General features: G+C 47.5%; 1 protein-coding gene across 1 annotated transcript; it reads left to right on the forward strand.

The window, feature by feature from the left end:
• The first annotated feature begins 560 nt into the window (after window positions 1–560).
• On the forward strand, window positions 561–3,247 carry LOC149434157 (E3 ubiquitin/ISG15 ligase TRIM25-like). Its single transcript, XM_089664032.1, has one exon. It carries the CDS (start codon window positions 561–563, stop codon window positions 2,283–2,285), a length of 1,725 nt encoding a protein of 574 aa, XP_089520158.1. The 3' UTR covers window positions 2,286–3,247.
• Window positions 3,248–16,059: the final 12,812 nt, after the last annotated feature.

Consider the following 16,059-nt stretch of genomic DNA (forward strand, 5'->3'; position numbering starts at 1 on the left):
CTCATGCACACGGGACGTTGTTACAGCGGCTGTTTTGGGATTTTGATGATTTTTGATGATTTTTTCTCCAGCCAGTAAACCCCCCAGCATGTTCTCCTCGGTGTCCATACACACAGAGAATGGAATCAGCGTTTTCTAGCTGGAAATAAAACCCGGAACTAGCGGGCTTCTAGAGGAATTTTGTAGCTGTAAACACTCTCTAATACTGAAAAACGCAGCAAAACGCAGTAAACTGGCATTTCTGTACTTTTTTTTTTTACTAAAAAAAAAAAATGTTTTGGTAACAAAAAAATGTGAAAAAACACAACAAAACACCACTAAATGCTAATGCAAAAACCCTAAAAAAAACCTCCGGTATTTAACGTGACTTTACACAGCTAATGTTACCAGCGTTATCACCCCCCCAGTGTACATGAAGCCTTCTAGCTACGTGTCTCAGTCCCAGCCTCTCCCTGTGTAGGAATGTACACCTCGCCCCGTGTAGGAGGGTACAGAACGGGTCACACTGGTTACGGAGTGTCAGAGACTTTCACTTTCGTTTATCTCTTCCGCTCTCAGCGATGGCGTCTTCTGATCTGAGGAAGGAGCTGGAATGTTCCGTCTGTCTAGAATTTTATACAGATCCTGTAACCCTGAAATGTGGACACAACTTCTGCCGGGACTGTATTGGCCGTGTGTTGGATACACAGGAGGGGACTGGAGGTTATTCCTGTCCTGAATGTAATCAAAGCTTCAAGAAACGTCCCGTCCTTCAGAAGAATCTGAAGCTACGTAACATAGTGGAGAACTTCCAGTCTACCCATCCAGAGCAGGAGGAGTCCGGGGTCTTCTGTACTCACTGTATTCACACTCCTGTACCGGCTGTGAAATCCTGTCTGCATTGTGAAGCTTCTCTGTGTGACAACCACCTGAGAGTCCACAGCAAGTCACCAGAACACGTCCTATGTGACCCCACCACTTCCCTGAAGGACAGGAAATGCTCCATCCATAAGAAGATCCTGGAGTATTACTGCACCGAGGACTCCACCTGTATCTGTATGTCCTGCGGGTTCATTGGAGATCATCGGGGACACCAGGTGGAGACTCTGGAGGAGGCCTCTGAGATGAAGAAGAAGAAACTGAGGAATGTTCTGCAGAAACTGATGACAGAGAGAGAGGAGATGGAGAAAAGAGTCCAGAGTCTGCAGGAATGCAGGGAGAAAGTACAAGGAAAAGCAGATGATGAAACCAAGAGAGTCACTGCCCTGTTCAGAGACCTCAGGAGACGTCTGGAAGACCTGGAGAAGAGAGTCCTGAGGGACATCTCCAGGTGGGCAGAGCGGGTCTCCTGTTCCATGTTGGATTATATTCAGGATCTGGAAATAAAGGAGGAGGAGCTGTCCAGGAAGATGGAGGACATTGAGGAGCTGTGTAACATGACGGATCCACTGACTGTCCTACAGGAATCAGACACAGGTGACTTGTGTGATACTGAGGATGGAGATGATGAGGACAGAGAGAGACATGAGAACCTCCTCCATGCTGGTGGGGATGGGGATGTGGGGGGGATCTCACACACATTACACACGGGTTTCTCTGAGATCATGTCTGAGGTCAATGTACAGAAATGTACAGGCACACATGTCTCTCCACATTCTACTACAAAGGGCAAAGGTCCCATCAATGCTCCACCATCCAGGCCAGACCCCCAACTCTCCCCCACTGGAGGACCAAATATTGGGGCTGTACAGCATACATGGGGGGTGTTGGGGGTTACAGACATATTACTGGATGTGAGGACAGCTGGTAATTATCTACATATATCAGGTGACGGGAAAAAAGCATCCAAGTCATCATCACATCAGAATCATCCAGAAACACCAGAGAGGTTCCAGTATCCTCAGGTGATGAGCAGTCAGAGCTTCTCCTCTGGGAGACATTACTGGGAAGTGGATGTCGGGGGGGCACGGTACTGGACAGTCGGGATGTGTTACCCCAATATAGACAGGAGAGGAGATCAGTCAGAGATTGGATATAATAAGAAATCTTGGAGGTTGGAGAGGTGGTTGTGCGGTAATCAGTACTCAGTGGTACATGACAGTAAGAAGACCCCATTACCCGGCGGTGTCTCCAGTACCAGAGTCAGGATAGATCTGGATTATGAGGCCGGGCGGATCTCCTTCTATGATCTGTGTGACCCGATCCGACACCTCCACACCTTCACCACCACCTTCACTCAGCCCCTCCATGCTGGGGTAGGTGTTTGGAAAGGTTGCATAAAGATATGTGGGAGGAGCCAGAAGTGAGAGATCCGCCCAGAGACATCACAAAGGGGATGATCTGATTGGTGCAATACTCAGCCAATAGGAGGAAGGGCAGGAAACAGGAGTGATTTGTGGAGAAAGCTGCAGGTTCCGGGGCCGTCATCTTCATCCTAAACCTCACTTCACTCCCTAGTGTGTCACTGACCAGGAACAAGCATGCAGGAGGACCGAGTGTTCCGCCTTCACTGGCTGCATGCTTGTTGTGGGTCAGTGACACCCTAAGTAGTGTAGCCAGGATGGAGATGATAGCCCTGGAGCCGGAACCTTCCCAGTGTATCTGTAGCCACAATGTGTGTTTTCAGTTTTGGATGGAGTGTGGAAGGATTAGAGCCCCTGTCAGTTTTTCCTGCTATCCAGGACTCTGTCAGAATGGTTTCCTTTCACTTCCTGTCCTGCTGACAACAATTTCCCCGACAGGAAGTGAGGGGAAGTCTCTCTGTATTGGAGCCCTGCATAGCAGGACCGTCCTGGCTAGACATGTGCACCACCAACACATTTCTTTTCCTTCACTTCCTTATGGAAATCATTTCATTTCCCTCCATTTTCCGGTTTTGGAATTTGTTTAGTTTCAAATTCAGAAAATTCAAATCTAATTCAAAAAGTATCGAATCAGCATTCAGATGTATTCTATTTGAAATTCCAATTTTGGAAAAATGTTATATTTGTTGTATTCTATTCAACTAAATTCAGAAAATTTGAATCAAATGTGTTATGTTTCACATGACTGTCATATGCCTTTAAGTGTTTTCTATATCTTGTCTCTGCTCCTCCCTTTCCTCTGGTTTAGTTCTTGCTGTATAGATAACCCCTCCCCCCTTTCCCAGTAAGGCATTGCAGCTCTAGCCTCATGTCATGGAGCAGAGCACATTATGATCTTTTGACCTATCGAATGTTCATTGTTGTAAGATTCTCTGTTTATGGAATAAACTTCACAAGATCTACAAGATGTCTTATGGATTGAGTCACTGACTGTGGTATCCAACTGAGATTGGAGTGATCGCTATCTCATCACAACTGTAAGTTACAGAGATCACACTATCAATGCTGAGATTGGAGACACAGAACAACATTAGAAAAGTAATACATTGATCATCACATTTATTCTAAACGAAATTTGAATTTCAGAGCACAGTTATATTCTATTTATTCTATTCTATTGTATTCTCTTTATTCTATTCTTTTACTTTATTTATTCTATTTTATTCTTTTTTTTATTCCATTCTATTATTTTCTATTCTATTCTTTTTATTCTAGTCTATTTTTTTTATTTTATTCTACTCCATTCTATTCTTTTCAAAATCTGAATTTCGGAAGATAGCCATATTCTATTCTATTTTATTGTATTCTGGTCTATTCTTTTCTATTCTATCCCATTATTTTCTTTTCTATTTTATTCTAGTCTTGTCTATTTTATTTGTTTTTCTATTCTAATATTTAATTTACAATTCTACTCTTTTCTGTTTTTTTCTATTTTATCCCTTTATTTTATATTCTCTTCTATCTTACTCTATTTTTTTCTTTTATTCTGAATTTTGATTTGTAATGCAAGGAACCGCACCTGCCTAGTCCTAGTCCTGGGAGACAATGTATGTCGCAGGATTGGTTTCCTCTCAGTGTCTCACCTGAGGCCACGCCCATCACTGGGTGTATGGAGGGCGTACAGCCACTGGAATGCTTCACACAGAACCCCGCCCCTCCTCTCTATTCTAAGGTAAGACTCCGCCTCCCTTTATTCTGAGATGGATCTTTCTAACGATCGATGTGCACCCAGCATGCTGATCCTTCCTCTATATTGTATTGCTTTACGTTGCATGGGAATGAACACATATCACACATATGATGAACACGTATCACACACATGATGAACACGTATCACACATATGATGAACACGTATCACACACATGATGAACACATATCACACATGTGATGAACGCGTATCACACATTATAAAAAGAGAGAGAAAGACCTCAGGAAAGGAATCCGGGCCAAGAGGTCCCAATGAGGACAACCTGCAGGTTAGAAAATGATGAAATAGTTTATTGTAAAATATAAAATGGAGACAATTGGGATAAGATTCAGACCCGCCCACCACCAACCAGGGGTGTATTTACCACAAGGCAAACAAGGCATTTGTCTAGGGTGGCATTTTTAGGGGGGTAGCAGCATTTTTCAGAGGGGCAGGGCTGCCCCCCAATAGGAGGGATGGAAGAAGGGACACGCAGCATGGGGACCACGTGGGATCTGAGAGAGGCTGCGGGCTGCTTGATAGTGTATGCAGAGCCTGACTCTTGTTCCCAGGGATGTACGGAGCTGTGAAGGTGAGTGTCTTCTCTCTTGCCAGGATGAGGGGTTGCCAGTGTGTATGGGGCGCTGGTAGTGGAAGGCTCTCTTGGGTGGGGGGTGCTGTTGGTCAATGTCTGGCTCTTATCATGGGGGAGGGGGTGTTTGTCAGTGCTAAGGTCTCTCTGAGGGGGGGAGCCAATTTTTGTGTTGCCTAGGGCAGCATGAAACCTAAATACACCACTGCCACCAACAGAAGGTGTCATGAAGGGTGGAAATGACATGTGTATCCAGGGTGACAGTCCATGCTGAGAAGTCCCAGCACCTCACATGGAAATTAGTTGTAGGAACCAGAAGGTGACATGAAGGGTGGAGATGACGTGTGTATCCAGGGTGACAGTCCATGCTGAGAAGTCCCAGCATCTCACATGGAAATTAGTTGTAGGGACCAGAAGGTGACATGAAGGGTGGAGATGACGTGTGTATCCATGGTGACAGTCCATGCTGAGAAGTCCCAGCACCTCACATGGAAATTAGTTGTAGGGACCAGATGGTGACATGAAGGGTGGAGATGACGTGTGTATCCAGGGTGACAGTCCATGCTGAGAAGTCCCAGCACCTCACATGGAAATTAGTTGTAGGGACCAGAAGGTGAATAGAAGAGTGTGAAGCAATAGTCTGGATGAAGACTCCAATCTAGACATGGAAGGCACACGGCAATCTTTAATCTACAAAGATAATGATGATGATTAGAGGGGCCCCCACCTGCCATCCCCCCCCCATATACTTGGGAGCCCTAATAACAAGGGATAGTTGGCACCATAACGGGGTCTTGTAGGAAAGGCCGGGAGTCCCTAATCCTAAATCGGGATAAAGAATTCTCCAGTCCCATAGATGATATAAATGACAGCATGCTAGTACATCACTGAATCATTCTTCCAATACGAGATATGGAAGAGTCCGCCAATCATCTAGGCTTCAATAAGGTCATCCTGCCATATGGAGATCAGAAAATAATGTCCCCAAAGTTGGTCCCCGCACTGCAGTGCCCTGGCAGAATGTGTGCCATAAATTCCAGGTCTATTGATGAATGAAAAGTAATCGCTAGTAAATCAGCTGAATGATCACAAATGATGATATGAGTTCAGAGATATAGACCAAGGATGGCAGAGAGAATGATCAGAATCAGATATATATGGTGTGACCGCATCTTGTCCCAGATCCTTGAGGGTACCTTCCTTTACCCATAAAGCGGCTTGTACCTGTAGTTGCCTTCAAATATGTGAGTATGGAAGCGAACCACATGTGTTCACAGGGTATAGATGGCTAATGATGGAGTCATACAGCAGCCTGGGTTCCCCTCCATGTCATGGTAACAGCAGAGCGTGAAGCGGTGCGGTCAGGTCAGCCTAGGGTATGGTGGAAGCGTGCAGAGTTATCAGCGGTACGGCCAGAAAAACATCCCACGTCTGGGAGTGAACCCTTGTATGCAGAGCTTGGCAGGGATGTGGCCGGGTAAGCATCCCAAGATTGAGGATCAAAGTGGACCGGGGGAGACCATCCAGATGTCTATGCCGAGCGTGCATGGAGGACCAGCATCAGACAGCCAGGATTGAGCAGACGCGGATGTCACCTGGTCTCCTCTGGTCCCCTTTGATTCTCAATCTTGGGACACTTACCCAGTCACATCCCTGACAATCTCTGCATACAAGCGTTCCTCTCCTCGTACCGACACGTTTCTCCCCTCGCCCACGACACGTTCCTACCCTCACCCATGACACGTTCCTCTCCTCGCCCCGACATGTTCCTCTCCCCGTCCCCACACGTTCCTCTCCCCGTCCCCACACGTTCCTCTCCCCGTCCCCACACGTTCCTCTCCCCGTCCCGACACGTTCCTCTCCCCGTCCCGACACGTTCCTCTCCTCCTCCGGTTTAACAATTGTAAGAATGTATTGGAAGCTTTACTTGGTTATGATGTGATTTGGGGAGAACCATCTCAAGGTCCCGTATTGTCTTTCCGTGTCATTCCTCTCATCATCCAGGTCCATACATGCTGTGTCTTCACAATGAACATTTAGGACTTTTGACCAACACTGGCCCGGTGATTTCTGCTCAGGGCTGTGTGATCTCTTTGTGTTTCTTCTTCTCAATCCTGAGGGTTAAATCGGCCATTTAGATTGTCAGCATAGTGTTTGGTGAACATCACCTTGTTCTTATGAGCACCTGGGGGGTCAGCAATTGTGAGCGTCTCTTGTATAAATGGTCTATTGTAAAGGAAAGACACTTCGCTTCTCCAGACACTGCTGGTGATTGTTACATGTCTCATGGAGTGATAATTCGCTGTAAATTATGGATATTGATGTATCAAAATCATAACTCTGTATACTGGCGGTCACTCACTCTGTATACTGGAGGTCACTCGCTCTGTATACCGGCGGTCACTCGCTCTGTATACTGGAGGTCACTCACTCTGTATACTGGAGGTCACTCGCTCTGTATACTGGGGGTCCGTCGCTCTTTATACTGGTGGTCATTCACAGTGCAGAGATCAGGACTGCACTACATACAAGAGCCCTGACTTGTTTCTAGAGTGTGGGATACAGAGGGTTAGTAGAACGTCGGCCAACATTCTTCCTGTATTGTGACACCAACAATGTTTATGTTAATGGTAAAGCAAGCGGATGGATTGATAGATGGATTGATAGATGGATGGATTGATGGATGGATTGATAGATGAATGGGTCTGAGGATGGATGGATGGAATAAACCATCTTCTCTGCAGTTTGTCTGCTAACCTTCCCACACTGTAGAAAGCAGCCTGTTCCCTCCCTGCTGGCAGAAGCTGTTGGTTTGTCTTTAGACCAAGTGTAGGCAGATAGAAGTCCCTGTATGTCCCAGCGGGGATGGAGGAATCTGTCTGCCTCTTCTATTCTGTCCCCATAGCAGGCTGTGCTGTGCTGTCAGTGTCTCTTCTCCCCCCCCCATCCATCTGCCGGCATCTCCTCCGTCACACTAAGAAGTCAAATAAGTTGGGCTGAGGAAGGGGACAAAATAAACCGACCACTAGGTGCTAAATTCCACCAACCAACATGGGGTGAAGCCAGACAACAAGTGGCGGGTCTCACAGCTGCTCCGATGACCATTGGGGGTGTAATATTGATAAAACTAAGAGATCAGAGCACTGGTGGTGAAAGCCAGGGGGATGAGACGATGACATACACAACCAATAGTCAATATGTCCCAATCCAATACTGTCATAGGACAATAAAACCATGACTACCCAGATTCCACGACTACCATGTCATAATATGGCCCTACATGAAACATGGCACAAGTCACATGCTGAAAAGGAGTCATGGGAGCAGCTTACTGAGACGATGACATGGAAGTGTGTTGGAGGTGGAAGAGCACTGAGGGGGGATACAGGAGCACTGAGGGGGGATACAGGAGCACCGGACACTAGTATACAGCAGTGTGACAACACCGCTCCACGGGAAGGTACTGCCGATTTAAAGGGACAGATCACTATAACTGCCATTGTATGAAGTTGCAGCATTTCTGTTGTATTTCTATCACAAAGCACTGCTGATGTTCTAGAATTTATGGGGTTTATATGTACTTATCGGAATAGATGATGAGTAGCATATATTGACCATCACAAGCACAGAAGAGTGTTCCTGATTGTCACTACTGAAAGACGCACTTAGGAGGATGCAGGTAACACAACAAGCGCCATTCTATTCATCTCATTGCTGCGCTGCATTTTATTACTATTGGACTTTGTTATATGTGGGAACACATCACATGCTGGCTGCACATTCATTAGGAGGCATTTATTGTGCTGAAGGTTTTCTATACAGGGAGGCAGCTTACTCCAGTCCAGCAGTGTTCATTTCATCCACAAAAAACATTTGTGTCATAATTCTCATGAGCGGCATATCTCCAGTGATGGAAATGAAATGAAAATGACCCCAAATTTATGTCAATTGATGAAAACAATTCCATTTTCATCAACAAACGAAAACGGAATGACAATGTGAGGGAGGGAAGTTTACCCACGTGGACTTCCAGTTTCCTTGGAGCTCCGTCTGTAAAGCCCGTGAGGTCTTCCCCTCCCAGCAAGCAAGGTAGTGACTGTAGCATGCTTAGTGGTGTGGGGTGCTTAGCACTGTGTGCATTACAGGCCTCCTCAGATGACCATCCAGAGCACTGTGTGCATTACAGGCCTCCTCAGATGACCATCCAGAGCACTGTGTGCATTACAGGCCTCCTCAGATGACCATCCAGAGCACTGTGTGCATTACAGGCCTCCTCAGATGACCGTCCAGAGCACTGTGTGCATTACAAGCCTCCTCAGTTCAGGTGGTACTTTAGACGGTGGTCTGAGGAGGTCTCTAATGCACACAGTAATCTGGACATTGGTCTGAGTAGGCTTTTAATGCATAGAGTGCTCTGGGTGGTCTGAGGAGTTCCTGAATGCACACAGTATTAGGCACACCACACCACTAAGCACACTACGGTCAATACATTGTTTGCTGGGAGGGGAAGCACTCACAGGCTTTACAGGTGGAGCTCCAAGGACCCCGGAAGTCCCCATAGGTAAACGTCCCTCCCTCACATTTTCGTTACCTTTTCATTCATTGGCGAAAATTAAATTAAATTTCCTCATAGTTTTCCTCCATTGATGAATATGTCGGGTCATTTTCATTTTGTTTTCATCATTGGAAAAATGCCGCTGAGGAAAATTATGGGTGAAAATGTTTTTGTTGATGAAATTACCACTGCATGCTGGGATTATTTTCCTTGCACCTGATTGGATGCTTTTTACAAAGTGAAGCTTCACCACATTCACTAAGCTCTGGGGAAAATGAGGGTATTTGTCTTTAGTAACCCACTGACGTCATTCCGCACCCGCCTGCTGTACACATCTGTGGGCGGGGCCAGGTGATTGGCACCCAGAGAGGAGAGAATACACATGGAGACCAGAGATTGTAGTAACGTGTATTGGTAGAAACGTTCTGACAAGGTGGGAACAGAGACAATGTAACACGGCTGAACTGGCCCAGCAGCACTAACACATTGCAGAGGATTCCCAAAAACAAGATTGACACAATTTGTAGGGGCATCTCCACTGCACAGACATCCATCCCACTTAGCATACCTTATACTAAACCTCCCTCAACACTTTCCTCTTTTGACCTTTCTACTACCGAAGAGGTCACTAAGGTTTTCTCAGAAGCCCGTCTCACTACCTGCCCCCTGGATCCTGTCCACTCACAACTACTACGGTCACCCTCTTCTCCATCCTATGCTCCCTCACTCACATCTTCAATCTCTCCCTCTCTATTGGTGCCTTCCCCTCCCCTCTAAAGCATGCGCACATCACTCCCATACTTAACAAGCCATCCCTGGACCCCACCAACCTGAACAACGTAAGACCCATCTCCCTGCTCCCGTTTACCTCTAAACTCCTAGAAAGCTTAGTCTACAATCGCCTGAGCTCCTCCCTCACCAACAACAACCTTCCTGACCCTTTACAGTCTGGCTGTCGCTCACTACACTCCACTGACACTGCCCTACTAAACCTCACTAATGATCTACTAACTGCTAAAACCAATGACCACTACTCCGTACTCATCCCAACCAATGGCCACTACTCCGTACTCATCCCAACCAATGGTCACTACTCCATACTCATCCCAACCAATGGCCACTTCTCCGTACTCGTCCCAACCAATGGCCACTGCTCCGTACTCATCCCAACCAATGGCCACTGCTCCGTACTCATCCCAACCAATGACCACTACTCCGTACTCATCCCAACCAATGGCCACTACTCCATACTCATCCCAACCAATGGCCACTACTCCGTACTCACCCCAACCAATGGCCACTGCTCCGTACTCATCCCAACCAATGGCCACTGCTCCGTACTCATCCCAACCAATGACCACTGCTCCGTACTCACCCCAACCAATGGCCACTGCTCCGTACTCACCCTAACCAATGGCCACTGCTCCGTACTCATCCCAACCAATGACCACTGCTCCGTACTCACCCCAACCAATGGCCACTGCTCCGTACTCACCCTAACCAATGGCCACTGCTCCGTACTCATCCCAACCAATGGCCACTGCTCCATGCTCACCCCAACCAATGGCCACTACTCCGTACTCACCCCAACCAATGGCCACTACTCCGTACTCTCCCCAACCAATGACCACTACTCTGTACTCTCCCCAACCAATGACCACTACTCCGTACTCCTCCCAACCAATAGCCACTACTCTGTACTCATCCCAACCAATGGCCACTACTCCGTACTCATCCCAGCCAATGGTCACTACTCCGTATTCTTACTACTTGACCTCTCTGCAGCTTTTGATACGGTTGACCATCCCCTCCTCCTCTAAAAACTCCACTCTTGGTCTCCGAGACCCTGCTCTCTCCTGGTTCTCCTCCTACCTATCGCAGCACTCCTTTAGCATTACCTATAATGCTGCCTCCTCCTTTTCACTCCCTCTTTCTGTAGGGGTCCCTCAAGGTTCCATTCTTGGACCCCTACTCTTCTCCATCTACACCTCCTCCCTTGGTCACTTGATAAACTCCCACGGCTTTAAGTACCATCTCTATGCTGATGACACACAAATCTATCTCTCTACCCCTCACCTCACCCCTTCAGTCTCCTCTCGCATTACTATCCTACTAAGTGACATTTCGGCATGGATGTCACTCCACTTCCTCAAACTCAATCTTTCCAAAACTGAGCGCTTAGTATTCCCCCCCAGCCTGTGCCCCCTCCCCTGACTTCTCCATCAAGATCAATAACACTATCATCAGTCCCTCCCCTCATGCCAGGGTACTAGGTGCCATCCTAGACTCCCATCTGTCCTTTCAGCCCCAAATCCAATCACTGTCCAAATCTTGTAGACTTCACCTCCACAACATCTCCAACCTCCACAACATCTCCAAGATACGGCCGTTCCTAACCTCAGAAACTACTAAGCAACTTATTCACTCCCTTGTTATATCTCACCTTGACTACTGTAACTCCCTCCTCATTGGCCGACCTCATCGCAGGCTATCCCCTCTTCAGTCTTTCATGAATGCTGCTCCCAGATTCATCCACCTTACTAACCGTTCTGTATCTGCCACCCCTCTCTGCCAATCCCTCCACTGGCCTCCACTCAGTGTCCTCAACCCCTCTCTGCTAATCCCTCCACTGGCCTCCACTCAGTGTCCTCCGCCCCTCTCTGCCAATCCCTCCACTGTCCTCCACTCAGTGTGCTCCACCCCTCGCTGCCAATCCCTCCACTGTCCTCCACTCAGTGTGCTCCACCCCTCGCTGCCAATCCCTCCACTGTCCTCCACTCAGTGTCCTCCACCCCTCTTCCAATCCCTCCACTGGCTTCCCGTTGCCCAATGGATAAAATTCAAAACATTAACAATAACATATAAAGCCATTTATAACTCCGCCCCAAATTACATCACCGATCTTGTTCCAAATATCACCCAAACCGTACTCTCCGCTTCTCACATGACCTCCTGTTCTCTAGCTTCCTTGCCTCCTTCTCCCATGCTTGTCTCCTCCTCCCATGCTTGTCTCCAGTTGTTCTCCAGAGCTTCCCCCATCCTCTGCAACTCACTACCCCAATTTATCAGACTATCGCCTACTCTGCTCACTTTTAGGCGATCTATGAAAACCGATCTCTTCAGGGAAGCCTATCCTGCCCTCAGCTAATAATGGAATCTTCTACTCCTCCTACCAGTCCATCCCCCACAGTTACTACCTTTTGTACCACTAGCCCCTCCCTCCTTGTAAGCTCCCAGGATCAGGGCCCTCCCATCCCTCTTGTATTGAACTGTATTGTTGCTGTATTGTCTCCCGTTATATTGTAAGTGTACAATCCAAACGCACACGTTCCTGTGTTAAAAATGGCGGTGTGTATAAGTGGGCGCTGCAGCGACCGTCGGCTGGAACTGAACAAAATCAGCGAGGGAGAATGTCCCCAGCACACCGAGGATCACCAATACGGGGCCAAAGGTTTTAATAAACCATCACATAGTTACAGCAAGGCAACGTTTCGGAGTCTCGCAGGACCCCTTCATCAGACATGTGACAAATTGTGATAGAAACTGGAGAACTATTTAAGAAAACCATCCACCAATCAGAGTGAAGAGAAATGAGCTTGGCCCCGCCCCATGATGTCATGTTCCCTCCAAAAATGCATTCAAATCAATGGAAACAGAAACATTACAAACTGAGAAAATAAAACAATAATCAGATGTACATAAACTGCATTCCCGGGGATATAAACATGATGGTCACATGTGGATCATGGAACTCCCCGGATTGGAATAAAGTGTCATCTGAAAGCAGCGCTGGGTTCTGGAAACAACGACCAGCAGCATATATGTCCTGACAGAAGATAAAGACTGATGCCTAGAGATGTTGGGGGGGTGTCTCCGACTGCCAAGTGAGCTGCAATGGGGACACCTACAGTGGTCCTATTAGTGCTGCGGCCGACAGTTTCATAGCGACGCATGTCACCTGCATGCACCATGAGAGTTCACTACTCACGCATGCGCTCAAAGACATTCCTGCACCGACCCATGACGTCGGTGCCGGGAAGGACAAGGCGGAGGCAAGTCACCGGCGTCATAGAAACACATGGCGCCGACGCCATGTTGCAGAGATGAGCTGTAAAGAAAAAGAACAGAAAGGAAACAGATTGAGGGCCAGTTCACACCACATGCGTTTCAGTTACCCTCCATCTGCATCCAAAGATAAAGTAGTATACTGTACATGGCGGTCAATGTCATAGTTCACACCAGCGCTCGCAGTTCCAGTGTGTTCCAGCTGCAGATAAAAAGCAGAACACGCCGCATCTCACTCATACAGAGCTGCACTGGAACGCGGCAAAACGCACCAAAAATGCACCGTAGCACACATGTCTCCATCTAAATTGAAAAACAGAGAGGGGGGAAAAAATGGACTGGAATGCATAAAAAACACTTTGGAATGCATAAAAAGCATCAAAAACGCACCAGATGTGCCAAAATCCATGTCATAACGCACAGGCAAAAACGCATCTGGAACGCATCTCGACTATGTCTTCATAGTGCGAACCGGCCCTGAGAATGATGATAATCAGTCCATGAATGGAGCTGGGGAGAAGTGGAAGAAAAGGGAGTGATAAAACGGAAAAGAAGGAATGTGTAGGTGTGGCAGCTCACCAGCTTGCAGAGAGAAGGAGAGAGACCGCTGTGAATAGTGCGAATGTGAAAAATCCAAACCAAAAGTTATCTACAAAACTATATACACTTCAATCATGAGGAATCATCCGAACCAAAGTTCATCTGCGATCCAAAAACCACAAATATGATGTGTTAGCATTAAGTCCCCTCGGTTGTGTTGTTTCCAGGTTATGGATCCAATCAGCTTCATGACGGAGGAGGAAGTTGTCACGATCTCCTCCTCTCGCCGATCGACTGACGTGTTCGATGGTCATGCCCCTCAATTCATGTCCCTGGTGTCCTGCCGAAATAAAATGGACTGCTACGGGTTTGCTCAAATCAATGGGTTCACCTTTGGTACTCTTGACTAGAGCTGTCCTCATGTCACTCCTGTGATTCTGAAATCTCCGCTTAAAGGGACCAAACGTTTTCCCCACATAAACTAGTGAGCCGGCATTTCAGAATATAAACGCAGTGATCGGTGTTACAGTTCAGGAAACCCTGTATCTGGTCCCACTGGGGGGGGGTGTGAAATATTCCCCACAGATCAATGAGTTGCATACATTACAATTGTAACACTTGTAGCAACCTTGTCTTTATGAGAACTTGAATACTGTCCTGACACACTGTAGGTGTCCCCATTGCAGCTCACTTGGCAGTCGGAGACACCCCCCCACATCTCTAGGCATCAGTCTTTATCTGCTGTCAGGACATATATGCTGCTGGTCGTTGTTTCCAGAACCCAGCGCTGCTTTCAGCTGACACGTTATTCCAATCCGGGGAGCACCATGATCCACATGTGACCACCATGTTTATATCCCCGGAAATGCAGCTTATGTACATCTGATGATTGTTTTATTTATTTTCGCAGTTTGTAATGTTTGTTTCCATTGATTTGAATGCATTTTTGTTGGGAACATGACATCATGGGGCGGGGCCAAGCTCATTTCACTTCACTCTGATTGGTGGATGGTTTTCTTAAAAAGTTCTCTAGTTTCTATCACAATTTGTCACATACCTGATGAAGGGGTCCTGCGAGACTCCAAAACGTTGCCTTGCTGTAACTATGTGATCAGATGTGACACTTCAGAGTCTCGCAGGACCCCTTCATCAGGCATGTGACGCTTCTGAGCCTCGTAGGACCCCTTAATCAGGCATGGGATGCTTCAGAGTCTCGCAGGACCCCTTCATCAGGCATGGGACGCTTCTGAGCCTCGTAGGACCCCTTCATCAGGCATGGGACGCTTCAGAGTCTCGCAGGACCCCTTCATCAGGCATGGGACGCTTCTGAGCCTCGCAGGACCCCTTCATCAGGCATGGGACGCTTCTGAGCCTCGTAGGACCCCTTCATCAGGCATGGGACGCTTCTGAGCCTCGTAGGACCCCTTCATCAGGCATGGGGCGCTTCTAAGCCTCGTAGGACCCCTTCATCAGGCATGGGACGCTTCTGAGCCTCGTAGGACCCCTTCATCAGGCATGTGACGCTTCTGAGCCTCGTAGGACCCCTTCATCAGGCATGTGACGCTTCTGAGCCTCGTAGGACCCCTTCATCAGGCATGGGATGCTTTGGAGTCTCGCAGGACCCCTTCATCAGGCATGTGATGTCACATACCTGATGAAGGGGTCCTGCGAGACTCCGAAACATTGCCTTGCTGTAACTATGTGATGGTTTATTAAAACCTTTGGACCCGTATTGGTGATCCTCGGTGTGCTGGGGACATTTTTCCTTGTTATATTGTAAAGTGCTGAGCAAACTGTTGGAGCCATAAATCCTGTATAATAATAATAATCAGGACTGAGGAATAGGATAGGCAGCATAGGCAGTCTTCAAGGGATCCCAGATCCCTAACAAATGGGATCAGTTACATCAGCATCAGGGACAAGATAGTTGCTGTTGATCCAGGACTGATTCATGTTGATGTCAGCTGGTCAGCGGAGTCTGTGGACAGACGCACTCTTTTATCCGTCACAAAACCTCCAGCAGCATTGAATGTCCGTTCGGAAATCACGCTGGGTGCAGGACAGGTCAGAAGCTCGATGGCATATTGAGTGAGTTCTGGCCAGTGATCCATCCTCAAGACCCAGTAACCCAGTGGATGTTCAGTTGGAAAGGTCTCCACGTCTGCTCTTGTCCCTAGATAATCCTGCACCATATGATGCAGACCTGCCGATGGGTGCTTAAATCTAACAGTCCTGGGCACTGAGGACTAATGCCGGCCATAGACGGTTTGAAAATCG

Source organism: Staurois parvus, unplaced genomic scaffold (genome assembly GCF_062004578.1).
Source record: "Staurois parvus isolate SC_StPar_1 unplaced genomic scaffold, SC_StPar_1.0 ptg001816l, whole genome shotgun sequence".
Classification (NCBI taxonomy): domain Eukaryota; kingdom Metazoa; phylum Chordata; class Amphibia; order Anura; family Ranidae; genus Staurois; species Staurois parvus.